Source organism: Leptodactylus fuscus, chromosome 8, assembly GCF_031893055.1.
Source record: "Leptodactylus fuscus isolate aLepFus1 chromosome 8, aLepFus1.hap2, whole genome shotgun sequence".
In the NCBI taxonomy this organism is placed as follows: Eukaryota; Metazoa; Chordata; class Amphibia; order Anura; family Leptodactylidae; genus Leptodactylus; species Leptodactylus fuscus.
The window spans coordinates 35,914,636-35,937,107 of NC_134272.1; the positions used below are offsets into that span (position 1 = coordinate 35,914,636).

The 22,472-nt window shown below is 41.0% G+C and overlaps 3 protein-coding genes across 4 annotated transcripts in view; 2 read left to right on the top strand and 1 right to left on the bottom strand.

The window, feature by feature from the left end:
* Positions 1 to 13,569, top strand: part of LOC142216494 (gamma-crystallin-3-like) — a 50,876-nt gene extending 37,307 nt beyond the window's left edge. Inside the window, exons 1-3 of one of the 2 annotated variants that reach the window (XM_075284364.1) lie at positions 9,610 to 9,651; positions 9,867 to 10,109; positions 13,224 to 13,569. In XM_075284364.1, coding sequence (XP_075140465.1) covers positions 9,643 to 9,651; positions 9,867 to 10,109; positions 13,224 to 13,499 — 528 coding nt within the window. In that variant the 5' untranslated portion in view covers positions 9,610 to 9,642 and the 3' untranslated portion in view covers positions 13,500 to 13,569. Of the gene's footprint in view, positions 1 to 9,609; positions 9,652 to 9,866; positions 10,110 to 13,223 lie in introns of those variants that run through there. The other variant, XM_075284365.1, reaches the window with a different exon arrangement.
* The window catches only part of LOC142216490 (gamma-crystallin-3-like), a 401,417-nt gene that overhangs the window by 342,672 nt on the left and 36,273 nt on the right, over positions 1 to 22,472 (bottom strand). The window lies entirely within an intron of this gene.
* The window catches only part of LOC142216492 (gamma-crystallin-1-like), a 347,542-nt gene that overhangs the window by 13,696 nt on the left and 311,374 nt on the right, over positions 1 to 22,472 (top strand). The gene's annotated exons all lie outside the window — the stretch shown is intronic.

Genomic DNA, 22,472 nt, shown 5'->3' on the forward strand with positions numbered 1-22,472 from the left:
TAATTGTATATAGTTAATATATTTATTTAGTACAAGGACAAACACATTTAAAAAAAAATTTAAAATACTATCTACCTATCCATCTATAACGTCATATAAAAGTGGTCCATCAAGTCAGACATAACTCATAGTGGTAAATCTTGTTATATACAGTTGCTTGCAAAAGTATTCATACCCCTTGAACTTTTTCACATTTTGTCACCTTACATCTTCAGTTCCCTGTACTCTGATACCCCTAAATAAAATCCAGTGCAAACAATTGACTTCAGAAGTCACTTAATTAGTTAATAGAGACTAGCTGTGTGTAATTTAGTCTCAGTACAAATATGTCTGTTCTATGAAGGCCTCAGTTGTTTTTTAGAAAACACTAGTAAAAAACAGCATCATGTAGACCAAGGAACTCACCAGACAGGTCAGAGATAAAGTTGTAGAAAAGTTTAAAGTAGGGTTAGGTTATAAAAACATACCCAAAGCTTTGAGTATCCCAATGAGCACTGTTCAATCCATTATCCAAAAATGAAAAAAGTATTCTACAATTGCAAACCTACCAAGACATGTCTGTCCACCTAAACTAACAGATTGAGCAAGGAGAGTACTGGCCAGAAAAGCAGCCAAGAGGCCCATGGTCACTCTGAAGGAGCTGCAGAAATCCAAAGCTCAGGTGGGAGAATCTGTCCACAGAACAACAAGAAGTTGTACACTCCACAAATCTGGCCTTTATGGAAGAGTGGCAAGAAGGAAACCATTGTTAAAAGAAAGACATAAGAAGTGTTGTTTGCAATTTGCCACAAGCCGTATAAAACAAAGAAAATATGTGGAAGAAGGTACTCTTGTCAGATGAGGCCAAAGTTGAACTTTTTGGCCTAGGTGCAAAGTACTATGTGTGGTGGAAAAGTAACTGATCATCATCCTGAACACACTATCTCCACTGTGACACATGGTGGTGGCAGCATCATGCTGTGGGGAGGCTTTTCTTCAGCAGGGACAGGGAAGCTGGTCAGAGTTGATGGGAAAATGGATGGCCCTAAATACAGGACAATCCTGAAAGAAAACCTGTTGGAGGCTGCAAAAGACTTGAGACTAGAATGGACATTTACCTTCCAGCAAGACAATGACCCTAAACATACGCCCGGAGCTACAGTGGAATGGTTTAGATAAAAGAATATTCATGTGTTATAATGGCCCAGTCAAAGTCCAGACTTAAATCCTATTGAACATATGTGACAAGACATGAAAACTGCTGTTAATAATTAGAACTTTATTTATATAGCGATATAGCATATCACATATTCCGTAGTACTTTACAAATCAGAGGACACATGAAAAGACAATGTGAGACACTACAATGTGACAAAGAGATAAACATATCAAATAGTAGGAGTGAAGGCCCTGCTCGCAAGAGCTTACATTCTTTGAGAGAGCTTACATTATTACATTCTGCTCACAAATGTTCTCCATCCAATCTGGCTGAGCTTGAGCTATTTTGCAAATAAGAATGGGCAAAAATCTCTAGATGCGCAGATCTGGTGTAGACATACCCAAAAGACTTGTAGCTGTAATTGCAGTGAAAGGTGGCTCTACAAAGTATTGATATAGGGGGATGAATACTTTTGTACTTCACACTTTCAGATTTTTATTTGATTACAGTCTTGAAAACCATGTATCCTTTTCATTCCACTTTACAATTATGTGCTACTTGGTATTGGTCTGTCACTTAAAATCACAATAAAGTACATTTAAAGAGGACCTTTCACCATTTTGCCCACAGGCAGTTCTATATACTGCCGGAAAGCTGACAATGTGCTGAATTCAGCACACTGTCGGCTTTCCCGATCTGGGCCCAGTGTGAAGAGCTTACGGTCCGGTACCGTAGCTCTTCTATGGTCAGAAGGGCGTTTCTGACACTCAGTCAGAGACGTCCTTCTTCACAGCACAGCCAATTGCGCTGTACTGTGAGAGCCAGGAGGAACTCCCCCCTCTCTCCCTGATAATGCTCGTCTATGGACGAGTACTGCGAGCAGAGGGAGGGGGCGTTCCTCCCGGCTCTCACAGCACAGCGCGATTGGCTGTGTTGTGAAGAAGGACGTCTCTGACTTAGTGTCAGAAACGCCCTTCTGACCATAGAAGAGCTACGGTACCGGGACCGTAAGCTTTTCACACTGGGCCTAGATCAGGAAAGCTGACAGTGCGCTGAACTCAGCTTTCCGGCAGTATATAGAACTGCCTGTGGGCAAAATGGTGAAACCTAGGGTGCCACATCACTGTCATAGGGATCTGTGTCAGTGGAAATGAACAAGACATGGTTGACAGTCCAAAATGACCCTGTGCTATATCATCTGTTAAAGGGATTCTACCATTAAAGGGGCTCTATCAGCAAAATCATGCTGATAGAGCCCCACATATGCGTGAATAGCCTTTAAAAAGGCTATTCAGGCACCGTAAATGTTATATTAAACTACCCTCCAGTTTTAAAATAATACCCTAAAAAAGAATGTGATCTACTTATGGATCGTGCACACTGGGCGGGCATTCAGGGTGTGTCTTCATCTTCATCCACGCCTCCTCTTCCTCCGATGTCCTTGGGTCCCGTCCTCCTCCGGCGCTTGCGAACTGACATTGATATAAAAAAATGGCCTGGGCGCATGCGCAGTAGCATGCGGCTTCTACTACGGCTACTGCGCATGCGCCCAGGCCATTTTTTTATATCAATGTCAGTTCGCGAGCGCCGGAGGAGGACGGGACCCGAGGACATCGGAGGAAGAGGAGGCGTGGATGAAGAAGATGGCGCACCCTGAATGCCCGCCCAGCGTGCACGATCCGTAAGTAGATCATATTCTTTTTTAGGGTTTTATTTTAAAACTGGGGGATAGTTTAATATAACTTTTACGGTGCCTGAATAGCCTTTTTAAAGGCTATTCACGCATATGTGGGGCTCTATCAGCATGATTTTGCTGATAGAGCCCCTTTAAAAAACTATTTTTTCTAGGTAACACGTCAGAATAGCCTTTAGAAAGGCTATTCGTCTCCTAATTTTGGAAGTGCTCTCCACCACGCCATTCATTCGAAATACCGGTTTGTACCGGTATGCTAATTAGTTCTCTCGCAGCGATGGGGGCGTCCCCCAGCGCAGGAGATGCGATGGGGGCGTCCCCATTGCTGCTCGAAAACTGACTGCAACACTGCCTCTATGTTCTTCTGTATCCTCCCCTTCCTTCTTCAGCTTGATGTCGGACACCTGCGCAGTACGCTCTGTTCGGCGAACTTTGCGAGTCTTCGCTGAACAGAGTGTACTGCGCAGGCGTCCGACATCAAGCTGAAGAAGGAAGGGGAGGATACAGAAAAACATAGAGGCAGCGCTGCAGTTGGTTTTCGAACTGTGTTGGGGGACGCCCCCATCGCTGCGAGAGAACTAATTAGCATACCGGTACAAACCGGTATTTCGAACGAACGGCGCGGTGGAGAGCACTTCCAAAGGTAGGAGACGAATAGCCTTTCTAAAGGCTATTCCGACGTGTTACCTAGAAAAAATAGTTTTTTAATGGTAGAATCCCTTTAAAACATTACAGTAGAATGAATAAACAGAAATCTGACTCAGATCACATCACTGCCCTCCTGTCACTGAGATGAGCAAACTAAGTAATCAAAAGCTTCATATTCATAGTGTTACCAGCCTGTCCCTGTCCTGTTTTTCCCAGACATTTTACTGCACTGCTTATAATTGTTATGGTAGAATCACTGGAGCAAATATCAGAAAATAGCACCACTTGCAGCCATGAAGTCAGGGCTCGTTCACATCTGTGTTGTGCTCTCTGTACTGCAGGTTTCTGTTTCCTGCATAAAACAGAGCAGGAGACGGAAACCTGCAGGAGTCTTTCTCAGCCATTCATTTGAATGGGTGAGAAAGCTGTCCGGCCGTAAGCGGCGGTGAGCGTTTTGCGCTCTCCGCCACGAAACCGGGTTTTTTAATCCGGACACAGAGTCGGACATGCAGTACTCTGTGTCCGGATTAAAAAATCCGGTTTTGCGGCGGAGAGCATAAAACGCTCACCGCCGGACCCGGTCTGTGCTTTCCGTCTTCTGGCATGCAGAAGACGGAAAGCACAGAAGGGAGAGTAGAACGCAGGTGTGAACCTAGCGTCAGGTGGATTTTGCTGAATTTAGGGTCCCAGTTCCTACCGCAGAAACTGTACGAGAAATAAAACTTACACAATTAGAAATCAAACCTAAAACCCATAATAAATTTACAAGGCCGATCAGAAACAGGAACTAAAATCAGGAGAGTAAATTCCAAGCCCAGTAGTCAGTTCAGGAGGAAACATAAGAGGGGATACATTGCTGCTGTTTGCTGTATGCATTCCCTTTGCAACCAGAGAAGTCAGTGGAAACAGTTGCCGCTTTCTGTCCTGCTTGGAGCAGCTTTAAAAAAGCTAAGTATAAAGCGAGTGTGGGAGCATGCAAGTGTGGTTTGGTCTAAGTGTGACTTAAGATTAAGTGACTTTAGATTCAGGGACTTTACAAGAAAAATCCTTTCACTCTTTATTTGAATTTGTTTGTTTTGCTGTAATATTCCCCATCAGGTAAGATGAGCTCCATATTTACCAATGCTGTCCAGTGTGCATTGTGCAACATGTATGCTCTGCTTGAGCAGCCGCTTAAGAGAACATACTCTTGTGAAAGATGCAAGCACATTGCACATTTGGAAGCCTAGATCATGGATCTAAATCGGCAAATTGTAACACTGAGATCCATTGATAACTTGGAAAGGAGTTTGATGCTCACAGAGCAGCTGCTCGTTGGGGCAAGTGCAGAGGGCGATGGTAGCATGGACGTGCAGGAACTTGAGGCAGCTAGGTGGGTGACAGAAAGAAGCGGGGTAGAGGGAAGAGTGCCAGGGAGGTTAGTCCTGAACTGGCACACCCCAACAAGTTTGCTAAATTGCAAGATGAGGGGGATGTTAGTACAGCGGTAACACTGCTGCAGCATGACACTTCCTCTGAAAGCCAGGGGAATGTCTGCTCCAGTAAGAAGGGGGATAGGAGCACAGAGAAGACTAGACAGGTGCTGGTAGTGGGAGATTCAATTACTAGGGGAACAGATAGGGCAATTTGTCACAAAGACCGGGATCGTCGCACGGTGTGTTTCCTTCCTGGCGCTTCAGTTCGACACATTGCGGATCAGGTTGACAGATTACTGGGTGGGGCTGGTGTGGATCCAGCGGTCATGGTGCATGTTAGCACAAATGACAAAGTTAGTGGTAGGTGGAAGATCCTTAAAAATGATTTCAGGGATTTAGGGAGCAAGTTGAAGGCAAGGACCTCCAGGGTAGTATTCTCAGAAATACTGCCTGTTCCACGAGCCACACAGGAAAGGCAGCGGGAGATTAGGGAGGTAAACAAGTGGCTCAAAAGTTGGTGTAGGAAGGAGGGGTTTGGGTTCCTGGAGAACTGGGCTGACTTTGCTGTGGGCTACAGGTTCTATGCTAGGGACGGGCTACATCTCAATGGGGAGGGTGCAGCTGTGCTGGGGGAGAAGATGGCTAGACGGTTGGAGGAGTGTTTAAACTAGGTACTGGGGGGGAGGGTAACAGATGTAGAGGGAAAGATAGTGTACAAATGGAAAGAGGGCTAGATACTGAAACTGGGAGTGGAGCAGGGGGTCGGGTTAGAGCAGTCAGTAGGCAGTGGAAGAGTAGGGAAGATAAATCTATAAAATGTATGTATACAAATGCCCAAAGCCTTACTAACAAGATGGAGGAACTAGAAGTGATGATGTTGGAAGAAAATTAGGACATGGTGGGGGTAAGTGAGACATGGCTGGACTCTAGCTATGACTGGGCTGTAAATATACAAGGGTACAGTATGTTTAGAAAGTAGCGTACAAATAAGAAAGGGGGAGGGGTTTGCTTATACGGAAAATCCAGCCTTAAGCCAGTCCTGCGTGAGGACATCTGGGAGGAAAATGAATATGTGGAGTCCTTATGGGTGGAAATTATGGGAGGAACAAAAAATAATAAAATACTGATAGGGGTTTGTTATAAATCTCCAAATATAACGGAAGAAGCTGAAAATGTACTAATAAAACAAATAGATGAGGCCGCAAAGCATAATAAAGTCATTATTATGGGGGATTTCAACTATCCAGATATCAACTGGGAGGCAGAAACCTGCAGATCCAACAAAGGGAACAGGTTCTTGTCAGTAATAAAAGACAATTACCTATCGCAACTAGTGCAGGACCCAACAAGAGGCGAGGTACTTTTAGACCTAATTTTAACAAATTAACCTGACACACTATCAAAAGTGGAGGTTGGGGGACATCTGGGTAATAGTGACCATAACATAATAAGTTTTCTTGTACACATTAAGAAGATGTTCATTAGAGGGGGTACAAAAACACTAAACTTCATGAAGGACAATTTTAACCAGCTGACAGAGGAGCTTAGCACCATAAATTGGGACAAAGTTGATTTTGATACTGTTCCACATAAACAGTTGGTATGCAAAATGAGAATGTTGGGACTGGGGGAACACATATGCATTTCGGTTAGCAACTGGCTCACTGATAGGAAACAGAGGGTATTTGCTAATGGTAAATATTCAGACTGGGCCACAGTCACCAGTGGGCTGCCACAAGGGTCAGTATTAGGTCCTCTCTTGTTTAATATCTTTATTAATGACCTGGTAGAGGGTTTACAAAGCAGGGTGTCTATATTTTCAGATGATACTAAACTTTGTATGGTAATTAATAATGAGGAGGATAGTAGAATATTACAGGGGGATCTAAGGAAACTGGAAGCATGGGCGGAGACTTGGAAAATGAAGTTTAATGTTGACAAATATAAGGTAATGCACTTTGGTCAACGTAATAAAATGTCTGACTATGTACTAAATAGTAAATTACTGGGTAAGACTGTCAATGAAAAAGACTTAGGGATTTTGGTGGACAGCAAGCTTACCTTTAATGACCAGTGTCAGGCAGCTGCTGCCAAGGCAAATAAAATTATGGGATGCATCAAAAGAGGTCTAGATTCTCATGACAAGGACATAGTTATGCCTCTATACAAATCACTGGTACGGCCACACTTAGAATATTGTGTGCAATTTTGGACCCCGATATACAAGAAAGACATAAGTGAACTTGAAAAAGTGCAAAGACGGGCAACCAAAATGATTAGGGGAATGGGTGGACTGGAGTACAATGATAGATTAACAAACTTGGAGTTATTCAGTGTAGAGAAAAGATGTCTACGGGGAGATCTAATAACAATGTAGAAATACATGAAGGGACAATACAAAGAACTTTCTAAGGATATTTTTACTCCTAGGCCAGTGACAGTGACAAGAGGACATCCTCTACGTCTGGAGGAGAGAAGGTTTCACCAGAAACATAGAAGGGGATTCTTCACAGTAAGAACAGCGAGGCTCTGGAACTCTCTGCCCCAGGAAGTGGTGATGGCGGATTCACTGAACAAGTTCAAAGTGGGCCTGGATGCCTTTCTTGAAGAGAAAAGTATAACAGGTTATGGACTCTAGATTTTAAGGACACGTTGATCCAGGGTTTTTATACTGACTGCCAGATTTGGAGTCGGGAAGGAATTTTTCCCCTGAAATAGGACAATTGGCATGAGCCTCATGGGGTTTTTTGCCTTCCCCTGGATCAACGCTGTAGGGATTGTAGGGTTATAGGTTGAACTTGATGGACTAATGTCTTTATCCCACCTCATCTACTATGTAACTATGTCAGAATTAGCAGACAAGCAGTTTTCTGGTAGCAAACCAGTTCCACTGCAAAATTATAATCAATACACTGTGTGTATTTTCTTTGACAAAAAACTCTATAAAACACTGAAACCTGGTCAGCGAGTATTATACTAGAACTCACTGCATGATAAAGGCACATTTGATAAATCCTCCAAATGTGTTATCTTGACATTAGAGATCTTCAAGGAAATATGTGATCTCCTGTACAGTCAGGACACCTGATGTCATTCCTTTAACCCTTTTCTGACATGAAAGATGGTGGCCACTCAGGAGCTGGGCAGCCACCATAGCCATTGGGTGTCTGCTGTATTTTACTGATCACAGGCATTAACCTTTGAGCAAGGTGCCACTATTTTCCTGGGGATCACCGGCCAGGGTCCTGTTGGCATGACAGCGGGGAGTCTTGTGAAGGCTCTCCGGCCTGTCATTCATTGGATTCTATTGGAAGCTACTCTATATAGCCTGCAACAGAATTGTAATGCATTACATTAGTGATCAGTCCCCCTAGAGTTCGAGACCCCTAGGGGGTCTTGATAAATGCATAAAAATATTTAAAAAAAAATGTTTAAAAAATTAAAAATAAGAAAAGTTCAAATCACCCTCCTTTCCCTAGAACACATATAAAAGTACTTAAATACTGTGAAACACATACACATTAGGTATCCCTGTGTCTGAAAATGCCTGCTCTACAAATATAAAATATAAAAATATTTGTCCCGTACTGTAAACGTCATAATGGGAGAAAAATAAAATCAAAAGTGCCAAACCGCTATTTTTTCACAGTTTTGCCTCTGATAAAAAATTGAATAAAAAATGATCAAAGCAAAAGCAATTCCCCAAAATGATATAATTAAAAAGTACACCTGGTTACGAAAAAAAAGGAGCCATAAGCATCCCCATACACAGAAGTATGAAAAAGTTATGGGTGTCAGAATATGGCGACTTTTAGAAAAAAAAAATAGCACAGTTTTGGATTAAGGGGTTAAAATGTAAATAAAACCATATAAATGTTGTATTCCTGGAATTGTACCGAAACATAGAATACAGGTGACATGTTATTTTGGCTGCACAGTGAATGTCATAAAAATGAAGCCCGTAAGAAAGTACAAAGTTAGGAGTGGATTGAGCAAAAGGTAGCAGTATACGAGCTTCCTATACATTTCCCATTCCCTTTGTATCTTTTCTGTGTTTCTACAACATGGCTCTTCCCCTCCTTTTTTGTTTACATTTTCCCAGATATATATGAAAAAGAAAAACATGAAAAAATAAAAAATAACCTAAAAATAAAGCCCATATGTCAGCAGAACAAGATGCAAAAACTATTTGAATGACTATAACAAAGAAAATGTGTAAAAATGTGTAACTTACTATTATCAGACTACACGGAGCAAAAAAAAAAAAAAAAAAAAATCTTCGAATAAAGTCAAAAAGTAACGTGGCCCTTCAAAGGATTGATAAAAAGTTATAGATTTTTAATGTAATTTAATTTATGATCAAAGTTACAAATTGTGTCTTCGTTTTGAATGTTAAACATGTCGCATTGTTGTATTGTAAAATCCTGACCTTCTTTTTTTTTCTAGGGACACAATAGATCCCACTGATGCAGTGTGCCAGTAGTAAAAAGGTTTTGTTCAGATCTCTACATAGCTGTTTAGGTACCATTAAAATAATAGGTGTAAGCAAAGACACAAATACAATAGACACATAAAAGTGAACAATGAGGCTGTCACACATTAACAGAAATTGTTTTACATTCTGCTTACTGGAAAAACAAATCAGCAATCCATGAAATGTATACAACAGAGGATGTATATAAAGACAATTTTCACACTAGCTTCTCACTGAACCATTCTCGGTGGACTGAGAGGTTAAGCAGAGCAAAATGGGAAAGGTCAGTAAATGCTAATCAAAACTAGTCAAATGTAAACCTGTATATGCAGCTGATCTTGGAGGGCAAGAAGTGATTTTTATGTTTTCTTGGCCAGAAACAATATTTATGTCCCGATAATTATGCAAAAAAGGGAAACGGAAGCATACGACATCCTCCAAGTCTCCGAATATATGAGTATTTATTTCAATATTTAACTAAAATTATTAAATCCACAGATTATCTTCTATGAAGACAGAAACTTTCAGGGTCGCTCTTATGAGTGCAACTCTGAATGTCCAGATTTATCTTCATACTTCAGCCGTTGCAACTCCATCCGTGTAGAAAGTGGAAACTGGATCTTATATGAACACCCAAACTACAGAGGCCACCAGTACTTTCTCCATAGAGGAGAATATCCCAACTTCCAACAGTGGATGGGTTACAATGACTCAATTCGTTCTTGCCGCATAAGCCCCCAGGTAAATATCTTTTGTATAGATAAAATTTTAAAATTATTGTAAGATCGATTAATTTATACAATTTGGTAGAAGTAATATTGCTATGGTTGTATAGTAAATGACATGAGATCATGACTCCTGTTATTTAAAATAATAAGGAAGATTTATTGAGCAAAATGTATAACAATTTTGGTACAATTTTCATCAAATAAGTCTAACAAGCCATGTCTCCCTTTTATCAACTGTCTTAGGTACTTTATAGACAATTACAGTCCTATGAAAAAGTTTGGGCACCCCTATTAATCTTAATCATTTTTAGTTCTAAATATTTTGGTGTTTGCAACAGCCATTTCAGTTTGATATATCTAATAACTGATGGACACAGTAATATTTCAGGATTGAAATGAGGTTTATTGTACTAACAGAAAATGCGCAATATGCATTAAACCAAAATTTGACCGGTGCAAAAATATGGGCACCTCAACAGAAAAGTGACATTAATATTTAGTACATCCTCCTTTTGCAAAGATAACAGCCTCTAGTCGCTTCCTGTAGCTTTTAATCAGTTCCTGGATCCTGGATAAAGGTATTTTGGACCATTTCTTTCTACAAAACAATTCAAGTTCAGTTAAGTTAGATGGTCGCCGAACATGGACAGCCCGCTCTCAAATGATCTGAAAACAAAGATTGTTCAACATAGTTGTTCAGGGGAAGGATACAAAACGTTGTCTCAGAGATTTAACCTGTCAGTTTCCACTGTGAGGAACATAGTAAGGAAATGGAAGACCACAGGGACAGTTCTTGTTAAGCCCAGAAGTGGCAGGCCAAGAAAATATCAGAAAGGCAGAGAAGAAGAATGGTGAGAACAGTCAAGGACAATCCACAGACCACCTCCAAAGAGCTGCAGCATCGTCTTGCTGCAGATGGTGTCACTGTGCATCAGTCAGCAATACAGCGCACTTTGCACAAGGAGAAGCTGTATGGGAGAGTGATGAGAAAGAAGCCGTTTCTGCACGTACGCCACAAATAGAGTTGCCTGAGGTATGAAAAAGCACATTTGGAGAAGCCAACTTCATTTTAGAAACAAAGATTGAGTTGTTTGGTTATAAAAAAAGGCGTTATGCATGGCGTCCAAAAAGAAACAGCATTCCAAGAAAAACACTTGCTACCCACTGTAAAATTTGGTGGAGGTTCCATCATGCTTTGGGGCTGTGTGGCCAATGCCGGCACCGGGAATCTTGTTAAAGTTGAGGGTCGCATGGATTCCACTCAGTATCAGCAGATTCTTGAGAATAATGTTCAAGAATCAGTGACGAAGTTGAAGTTACGCCGGGGATGGATATTTCAGCAAGACAATGATCCAAAACACTGCTCCAAATCAACTCAGGCATTCATGCAGAGGAACAATTACAATGTTCTGGAATGGCCATCCCAGTCCCCAGACCTGAATATCATTGAACATCTGTGGGATGATTTGAAGCGGGCTGTCCATGCTCGGCGACCATCTAACTTAACTGAACTTGAATTGTTTGTCCAAAATACCTTTATCCAGGATCCAGGAACTGATTAAAAGCTACAGGAAGCGACTAGAGGCTGTTATCTTTGCAAAAGGAGGATCTACTAAATATTAATGTCACTTTTCTGTTGAGGTGCCCATACTTTTGCACCAGTCAAATTTTGGTTTAATGCATATTGCACATTTTCTGTTAGTACAATAAACCTCATTTCAATCCTGAAATATTACTGTCTCCATCAGTTATTAGATATATCAAACTGAAATGGCTGCTGCAAACACCAAAATATTTAGAACTAAAAATGATTAAGATTAATAGGGGTGCCCAAACTTTTTCATAGGACTGTATATGGCATATATGAGAGAGAAGGTATGTCTTCATGAGGGCATGGTCTTATACAACAGTGTAGCAAAAAATGTGTCAGATTTTTAGAGATTAGAGGTTTGATATTGTTAGATATTGTAATAATGTAATAGATTTCAAATAGTATCGGACACATTGATCCCATGCAGTGTAAGACTGTCTAGTCTAAGTTTACCCAATCTGACTTTTACATAGTAAATCTGCCCCACTGTTTATAGACAATGGGAGTAAATAAATTCATGGGAAAAATGTGCATAACGAGCAACTGCCATAATAGTCTTTATATACTAAACTACTCAATTATTGAGTTTATAAAGATGATGTGTATGTTTTCTAGATGCTTACATAGCACCAACAGATTCTGCAGTTCTGTACATAGATCATCACTTTACGTTCAGAGAGAGGGGTACACTAGTTTCCCATTAGTGTTTGGGCAAATGCGCCCGAGATTCTGTTTAAATCAGCGGAGAAAAAAGTCCCGCAAGCAGTATCAGTATAAAATCATCGGAAACCTTGCAGACCTGATTATAGTCTATGGAGTCCACGGGTTTCCGTGGTTAACCGCTTTTTTAAGCAATCTGAAGGATAGAAACCGAACGTACATGTGAACCCAGCTTTATCATGTAAATTGCCTATTTCAAACACTAGGGAGGAGGGGGCGGATCGGGGGCATGGCCGGGCGGATCGGGGGCGTGGCCGGGGATCGGGGCGTGACCGAGTGAAGGGGCGGGGCTTAGCCCCGTTCGCCGGCAGAGAGTAGGCCCGGAGACTGCCTGCTCTCTGCCTGAGCGTGAGGGGAGGCTGCTGGAGCAGTGCTGCTCCAGTGGCCTCCCCAAACCACCGCTCGGTGATAAGCCAGTCCAGGACAGCTTGTCCTGGACTGGCTTAGGTTAGCAAAAATGCCGCCCTCCCTGAGGCCCTGGCACAGTGCCGCCTGAAGCGCTCGCTTCAGGTCGCCTCATGGGAGGTGCGGCACTGGGTAAACCAGATTCTGAAAACCTACCTAAAGACATATATGTACTGTAGATGTGATCTTTGGTCTAATTTGAACCCAGTGCTGTAAGGCCACAGAGCTGTGACAAATAACTGTAGCTACCAACATCTATTCCTTTACTACCTGACCCTCGCTCTATGTTATGCCAAATTACCTAAGAATATCAATCTCCTTAAACTTCTGCAGTTCTTTGGAAAGAACTACTCCGGACAACCATATTGAGCCTAACATTTACAGTTATAAATGTTATTTTTGTTTTCATAGCACCAGGGATCATTCAGAATCAGGATCTATGAGAGAGAAGACTTCAGAGGTCAAATGATGGAGTTCACTGAAGATTGTCCTCATGTGTTTGAGAGATTCCGCTACAATGAAATTAATTCTGTCAATGTACAAGATGGATTCTGGATGTTTTATGAGGAGCCCAACTACAGAGGACGTCAGTATTACCTGAGACCAGGAGAGTACAGAAGATTCACTGAATGGGGAGCGAATACTCCTAGAATCGGATCTTTTAGAAGGGTTCACCACTTTCATTGATTAAAAATGTCATTAGAATTCTGTTAAGATTTTGAAATCTTCATTAAAATAATTCTAAATTTCTGTTTTACATTTTGTTTCACCTATAATATATGAAAAATTGGCTTAAAACATGGTGTAGAATACTCTTATGGCTCCTAGGAACCCATCTAATTTCTAGCACTCTAAGGGAATGTTCACACAGGGAATTTTTTTTTTTAATTTCAATAGATTTTTATTGAATTTTCAAAAGGAATCCCAGTGTCAGCATAGCTACAGCATAGCTACTCAAATAGAATCACAAACAATGGTTGGACATACAATGTATATTAAAAAAAAAAAAAACAGTAACAAAAAACAAAACAAAGGGAAGATACAGAGGATTTACATAACCTGGGTAGGGAGAACAAACAAAGGCCTAGCCATCCACTCAGTTAGAGGTATCGAACCATGGGGTCAAAGCTCAAAGGTAGTAATGAAATGACAGGGCATATTTTAGTGAGTCCATAGCCGGTTTCTAGTATCAACCAGTCATAACTGTGAGAATACAAAATACGGTTATAACTGAAACCTCAATGAAAGAACCCTGGAAACGATGAAACTATTGCAAGTTTAGGGCACCAAGGGAGGGTAAGCTGCCATCCACCTCTCCCAATTAACCTGAAATTTATCCCAAACACTATTCCTACTAGCATACATTTGCTGAAATTGGCAATTGGTGTTAAATATAGTTATCAATTCTGACAGGGATGGATATGTATCAGTATTCCATCTGCGGGCTTTCCACAGCCGTGCAGCTCCAAAAACTTGCCAAAGAACTGTCCTATTTTTTTGCGTAACCATGTGGATGCAGATCAAAAGCAGGGCCATCTCAGGGGAAGGGTAGAGAATATGATGGGGGGGGGTAGCTAGAGTAGTTTACTAAATTGTATCCAGTGGGAGGAGCAAGCAGTTTTCTTGAAAGTACAATCCAGAGCTAAGGTTCTATATAATATTTTCATCTTGAAAATCAATTTAGAAGACATATTTAAAAGATCAACCACTGTCTGCGGCAAAAGAATCTGTTGCAGGTAATGTTTGGACAAATTGGAGGCTAACCTATTATAATTCTTCAGTGGTAGGAAGGACAACTTTTTCTCTAAGCACTGGTGCCATAGCAGTGTTTAAATATAGATTGAATATAGACTGGATTCCATACCTGTGTCATTCTTCAAGAGATAGGTGAGGTATTGTATGCGAAAGAACAGCTATCGGAAGGCTTAGAGTTACCCTAGAAATATCATTAACGGCACAGGGTGACTGCTGGGGTGGGGAAGCGGTGGATACTCTATCTGAACTTTTTTTTTCTTGTAAATGTAGATTGTGAGTCCTACATAGAGCTCACATTGTACATTTTTCCCTATCAGTATGTCTTTTGAACATGGGATGGAAATCCATGCAAACACGGGGAGAACATACAAACTCCTTGCAGATGGTTTTTTGCCCTTGAACACCAGGACTCCAGCACTGCAAGGCTGCAGTGCTAACCACTGAGCCACCATGTGGCTGCCCCCCCCCCCCCCCTCCATTCTATCTGAACTTTTTACTGAAAGCGAGAGGGCCTTCCAGTTCGCCACCTGTGTTAAATGGAAGTGAGCCATTTGTAACATTTTGTAAAGCACTATTCATCCCTTCCAGCTATTCACAAGCCTGGCCGAGACACTAAGGTTTTTCTGCATAGAGGTCATAAGCCCAAGAAAGTTTGCTTTGACCAAATCCCTAGGATCAGCAATAAGTTTGATATCTAAGTATGGTATAGAATGTGGGCACCATTGATTGGTTGGTGGAGTTGGTTTTGATACGTTGAAGACCTGTTCCCAAGATATTCAGCCCCAATAGCTGGGACTTAGCCTTATTCACGTTATAGTATGACACAGCCTCAAAAGCAGACAGTATTTGTGACACAAAAGCAAGAATAGTACTTGTGTAACTAAGGGAGAGGATCACATCATCTGCAAATAAACTAATTTTGTGATCGCTAGTGCCCATTCTTATGCCCAAAATATCTCTATTCGTCCTGGAAACCTCTGCAGAGACAGTGAGTTCAAAAAGTACTGATTTGGGAGCTAGAAGGCTGGGGGTTTCCCGTCTTGTCTTTCAAGTTCTATACTTCCTGATAGAACCTACTAAGTTTGTCCACAATGCGTTTCGGATGGCAAAGTTTTGAGTTAGAGGTTTTATCAATCAGAAAAGGGATCTTGGATTTAAAGGAGTATTCCCATAACCCTTGTTCACCAACCTTCAATCTCTGTGCTCTGTTCACTTCCTGGTTTTCTCGGCACATTGGTGGGCGGGGTTTCACTTGCTATCTGCTATGTTTGCAGTCAGTAATGAGGGATTGGTATCAGCCAAATTCAATTAAATCGGGAGATAAGTGGAAGAGAAGGAGATAAAAAGTTCAAAAATCTAGGACCTCTCACCTCCCCCCTCCCCTATCTGAGGAGCTCTGTTGAGACATACACAGCTCAGAGCTGCTTCCAGCACTCAGCCCCTCCCTCCCCCCTGAGAGCAGACATCTATGTCACTGAGAGACTGAGCAGATAACCCAGTGGTATGGGGCCCGTGGTCAAGAATGAAGTGAATTAATTAAGATAGCAGCCAAACAAAGCAGTTTTGATAAAGCAATGTACTGTATTTAGAAAAAGTCTTAAATCCACATAAACTAGCAGTATAGATAGGATCCCTATTATGGGACAACCCCTTTAATTCTCGTTGCTTTGACTCTCCGAGCCATCAGTTTGCTCGCTTTATTAAACGAGTGGTAGTAGGATGCCTTAAGTCATTTAGAATGTTTTTCAAAATCTATTAATAGATAATTGGCTAGATCATTTCTTGCCTTTGTGAAATAAAGTGAGTCGAGTGGTCAGGAGGTCAGGAGAAGAATTGTGCTGACATTCTAAACTATCAATAGAACTCAAATGCCCCGGTATAGCCTACAATTATTTACGTTTAAAGCGAGCCGTGTGTGAAATAAGAGGACCCTTAACATAATAATAATACATTTTATTTATATAGCGCCAACATATTCCGCAGCGCTGTACAATTTGTAGGGTTCAAATACATACAGAAAGATACATTGCAAAGAAAGTCATTTCACACAATGGGACTGAGGGCCCTGCTCACAAGAGCTTACAATCTATGAGGTAGAGGGGATGACACAAGAGGTAGCAGGGGCAGTATTGCTTATGCAGAGGTCAGACACTTTTGTAATAGAGGTGACTGTCATTACATAAACATAAGACTTTATGAGCCGTCGACAGTCGTGTCCTTTAACATGTGGATGGAGCTTGGATCTATAAAGTTAGCATGAGATGACATAATATCATGTGGGGAAATGTGGGAGCGGGGACAGAGGAGGGTTAAGGGTTTACGTTAGAAATTGTAATAGGCTTGTCTGAAAAGATGCGTCTTTAGTTTGCATTTGAACCTGTAGAAATTGGGAGTTAATCTGATTGTTCGGGGTAGAGCATTCCAGAGAAGTCGTGCAACTCGGGAGAAGTCTTGTATACGAGCGCAGGAGGTTCTGATAATAGAGGATGTAAGTGTTAGGTCATTGAGTGAACGGAGAACACGGGTTGGGCGGTAGACAGAGATGAGGGAGGAAATGTAGGGAGATGAGGGAGGAAATGAGTAGAACAGGGACGCCAATTTTGAGTTCGAGTTTAAGTGAAGGGATGGTAATGAGTTTTGCAGGCTGCATCCCGCAGCTTGCAAAACAATATGGTTGTACAACAGCAGGGGGTGTCCTAAAGAATGCAATTCATTGCAATCCTAATGTACACGAACTGGAGACATGACGGGGGTAGCGCAGTGTGTGCGCGATTGTGGAAGGGAAGGGTTTGTTTTTAGTACAAGGGGGTATGCCGGCAGGGAGCAGAGGCAGTGTAAGTGAAGTGACCGGTGGTATGCAAATACGCGGCGGCTATGGCGGGCGGTTGGCATACGAACATCAATGGCATGGGCCGTAGCAAGGGGGGAGAAGTGAGGTGCAAGTGACTGGGAGGTGTGTTTGGGGAGAAGTGGAAGAATAGGGCATTGAGGGAGAGGGGTAAGGTTATTATGGAGCGTAAGGTGTTGGTACAGCGGAGTAGAGAGGGCAGAGGTCCTGGCAGTGGAAGAATGGTACATGAGCTTACCAGTGTCGGGCTGGGAAACTTATGCGAGTTTCATAGACTAAATTTGACAGACACAGAAGGTGTTTATTAGCAAAATTTCCACAATATCAGCATGTAGTTTCTCTGCCACTGACTGTAAGGACATAACATAAGTGTTATTGCGCCATAGAGTTGCTGGACCAAGTGGAGCAGAAAGGTGAACAGTGAGAGTGATATGCGTGTGGTCCGACCACATAATGTTCCATTTAGTACATTTACTAATACAACACAGCAAGTCTTTCTGGGCAAGGAACATATCTATCATAGAATAGGATTGATGACTGATTGAAAAGAATGTGTAATCACGCTCACATGTGTGAAGATATCGCCATATGTCATAAAGTTACTCATGATGCAGCCAGGGACCCAACTGCAATGGTGTCTACTGCGATACATAGAGTCACAAGAAGTATCATGGACTACATTAGCTGACCCTGAGCGCATTTCGTAATCTTCCTCATTACCGAATTTAGAAAGGAAATTTGAAAGGACAATAAAGGTTTAAAATGGTTAAAGTACAGTTATCAACCAGTTATCAACTGTTCTGGGCATTAGACCAAAAAACATGATTGTTAAGAATCTAGTGTGATATACACTCAACGGTGATAGGGACATATGGATCCCTCCGTATGTTGCAGAGGTCCTAATTAGATAATTAATTAACAGGCCTAGATGGACTGCAGCCATCTTTCTTTTAGGCTTGGAGAACTGATTAAGACACAAGATGATGGTGTATCAAAAGAGTTCTGATTTTATTGTAAGAAAAAGGTAGTTTAAATACATTACAGACAAAGAGCTGGCTTGGCTATTCTAATCAATACAACATGATTGGTTATAGAGATATAAGACAAGCCTGGCACATGGCTATTGGCTGAGGCTCATTATAATCTGCATCTCATTATAGCTTTCCACACTGGGATGGACTTTCCCATGAAACAAAGAAGGATTCAAAATACTTATGTGTGAGCTAACATCCCAGACTATGTCTATATGTATATATCATGGCAAAAGAGATAAGATGACACGTTCCATAGACTCTATGTCTATACACACTCTAAGTGACCTTCATATACCATAAAATATGACAGAGTGCCCAGATACCATAAGATTAATACTTTTGTTGGTTATGTGTCCATACATCATGTAAAGGAGATATGAGATATACAAAGTCAGCTGCATCTTCTCAAAATGAGGCCCTTGAGAGATAAGGATTAGCAACCTATGCATTAACGTTCATTATCACATTCCTTAAAGTCTAACAAAGGGCCTCCTTGACTTAAGCAGAAAAAATACATACTTATACAACTTATATGTGAAAGAGTACAAGATGGCTGCCAAAATACAAAGATGGAGGACTTAACTCTAACATTTCCCCCATTTTGAGATGGTTGAATACAGAAATTAACATGTAAGTACTTCAGTGACCTAATGTCCACTGCCGGATTTCCCAGATTCCCTACATGTGTTTTTCTGCATTTCAACCTTTATCTCAAAAAATCCTTCTTAGGGGTCTGGCCTCTCAAGTCTTGTATTTTTCATCCGGTTGCATAAGTATTGTAATAGTTTAAACAAACAAAAGAAACATAAGATTATTACTGCGACTTGCTGATACTATGTATCATTCCTAAAATATAAGGTGGTATCTTCTTAACTACATACTTCAAACATTTCCTGTTGTGTCATGAAAACAGTTATATATAACATGACTGAGGCTAATATGGGGCTATGAGTACATATCCTACAATCTGACACATTCAAATCTTCCTTCAAGATCGTATGATGTTTAAGAAACTTATTGTGCCACTCATTGTCAAATGTTCTATGCAGGCTTATCGCCAGGACCATCTGTAACAGTGACATAAGGAGAATCTTCATCGCTTTTTGTGTAGATTCTTCCTTGCAATGTGAAGCATGGATACAGTTAGGTTTTCCTTCAAGTTTCATCCAAATACTGGTTATCAGCAGCACTTGGAAGGACCATCAACTCTTGTCTCAAACGAATAGGTCCCGTCCACTAACTTAAAATCTGAGAGGGAGGAGAAAACTCAAAGCTATACATTAGTCAAATGTTTTTGCCAAGACATCACATAGTCAGTCAGTACACCATAATACAACTCTAACCTAGGGGCTGACCCAAAGTAAGTTTGTTATGGGCTAAAACCAATTCTTCTATCAAGAGGGTACCTTACAGAAAATACAAATGCAAGTGACACACTACTTCTTTAGTAGTCGTCTATCTGCAGCCCTGTTTATGATAGCTTTCTTCACCAGATATTCCCCGGGCCATCCTGAAGAGAAATAACTATACACACAAGCACGTACTTATACCGTCTCACCTTTAGTAGTTACTAAAGTTATAGTTATATCATATAGTTAACCTGCAATCTCTGGAACAGGTACAAGGGCTCCGGGCATGGCTCACAGAAACTTTTCACTTTTTGGTCTATATTGTGTTTAACACGTCATGCAGGCTCACACATATCTTACTATAGTGATGCTAAATCCTGCAGCCGCCCATCCTCTGCTCACCAGGTCACACATGGCTACTACTAAACAGTGCACTTAATAATAATCTGCTTATGCCATCAGTGGGGACGATGCTCTCAGTACATACTCTCTTACCACCAGACACCAGGAGTTATTCATCCTCTTTTGATCCTTGCTATTTCCAAAGCTTCTTTCCTCCTGAACCATTTTGGTGCCTCAGTGTTGTAAAACTTGAAAAGAGAGCTAAAACGGGTTTGGGCCTAGTATAATGACCAATTATCAGTAAAGCATATCCCCTAGGCCTCTGCAGCTGGGTTAGTGGCAGTGTCTGCCCACATGTTACCTCTACTCTCTTTGATATCAGCCTTGGTGTGTGCCTTAACTTCTGACTATACCCACCTGTGTGGGGGCAGCAGCAGGGTCCATCACTATCTGAACAGCCTGGAAATCCTTTTAGGCTTAACATTAACCCTACAGAAAGCTCTCGCTCTCCAGATTGGACCATAGTCCCACTATATCAAACACCTACCCTCAGGCCTTGTACCCTGTCTCAGTGATGGCTTCTAGTTCAGCTTCATGAGCTGAGACCCATACAGTTCTATAATGGTTCTACTTGTGCTTGGTTTTACCCTTGGTTTACCTCATATTCAGTGACCATGACATATCTGGTGCAGAATCCACCATCATTCCCAAATCGAGAATCATCTAAAATAAAAGAACTCAAAAAGTCAAAGTTAACAATAGGTTCATCATTCAAATAACTAACAATCTTTTGTAACATACAATCATGTTGTTCTATTCTATATTGTCAGCAGAAAATACTTGTATATTTCAGTTACTCCCCCCTTGAACCTATTGTTAACAGCTACAAACAGTAATAAACAGGATGGGGTGTGCTAGAAAACAAATAAGTTTACACAAACAACTCAGGGCCTAATAGTTAACCAGTTAGAAGTGACTTGTAGAGCAGGGTGGTAAGGTTACATGAGGAACCATAGAGAAAACACACAGCAGCCACTGTTATCTCTGTCTGCAATGCAAGATATACGACCCCCTGTGTTAACAGCAGCCTCTCCTGCAAGCAGCTTTTACAGCCCACATGGCTGTGGCCCCCCTCCCTCTGACTTCTGTGTGTGCATAGGACTACAGGATTCAGCAAGCTCCAGGGCACACTTCTTAAAGGAACAGAGACACATTCATATAATCTCATTAGCAGAGAAGGCAGAAACACTAAACAAAGGATCACATCAGTCTCCAGATCACATAACAGAAGTACACACAAAGAACATTACAGAGCAGATATGTGAGTGACTTCTGATTTACTTAAACAGCTATCTAGCACCTTATCACAAACAATGTTCCAGAAACACCACTTTAGTTTTGCAGAACTTCAATTTATCTTTACCTGCGTGTACATGTTAGGGGTGTTCTGTGCCCCTTGTGGTAAGAAAGTTCACATGTATTGCCTGATCCCATACCAGAAGGATCATCTGAATAACAATGACCAATAAAATTGTACAAGTATTAGATTCAACTTTTTTCTCAAAATAATTCCTGATTGTTAACATTCATAGATTTATAGTATAAACCTATAACCAATATTTATATTACCAGTATAAAACCCATGTGATATACTTGATACACACAAGCACCAATAAACACTGATTACCTAGTACATGTACATGTTATATCAAGTACATCTCATATTCACCAGAAGATGTGACACATGTAACACATATGGTCCCATTCACTTCCATACATACATGCAAACTTCACACTGGAGCTCCAGACCACACACATCCATTAAATCATAAAGAACTTGTCAATTTTCATATATTTTGTACAGTGATCTCACGTATTGTCTCTTTTCCTACAAATAATCACAGAGTTAGTTATAATTCCTGCACAGCTGAATATTGAGGAAAAATAAACAAAACATGTCAGTAGATGGCTTCGTCTTCTTATCAATGTGTGTATCACTGAAAAATAAACATAATAATGATTATCTAAAATTTATGCCATTAATCCAATTCTAAAGACATTAAATATGATTTAAACAGCCAATACTGATACCAACATTACATATTAATATTTCTGTGCAGTTTTTAAATATTTCCAAACAGCTTACCCTATACAGTTACAAATTATTAAACCATATATTCATAATTGTCCATACATTATACCAATGGTGTTACATTGTTACAATCTCACTTATAGCTGACAACTTAGCCACCTGCTGTCTCCCCTTCCTCTCCCCCTTCCCCTTCTTGCTGACTTCTACCAAACCTGTATATACTATATACCTCTGCTGTGG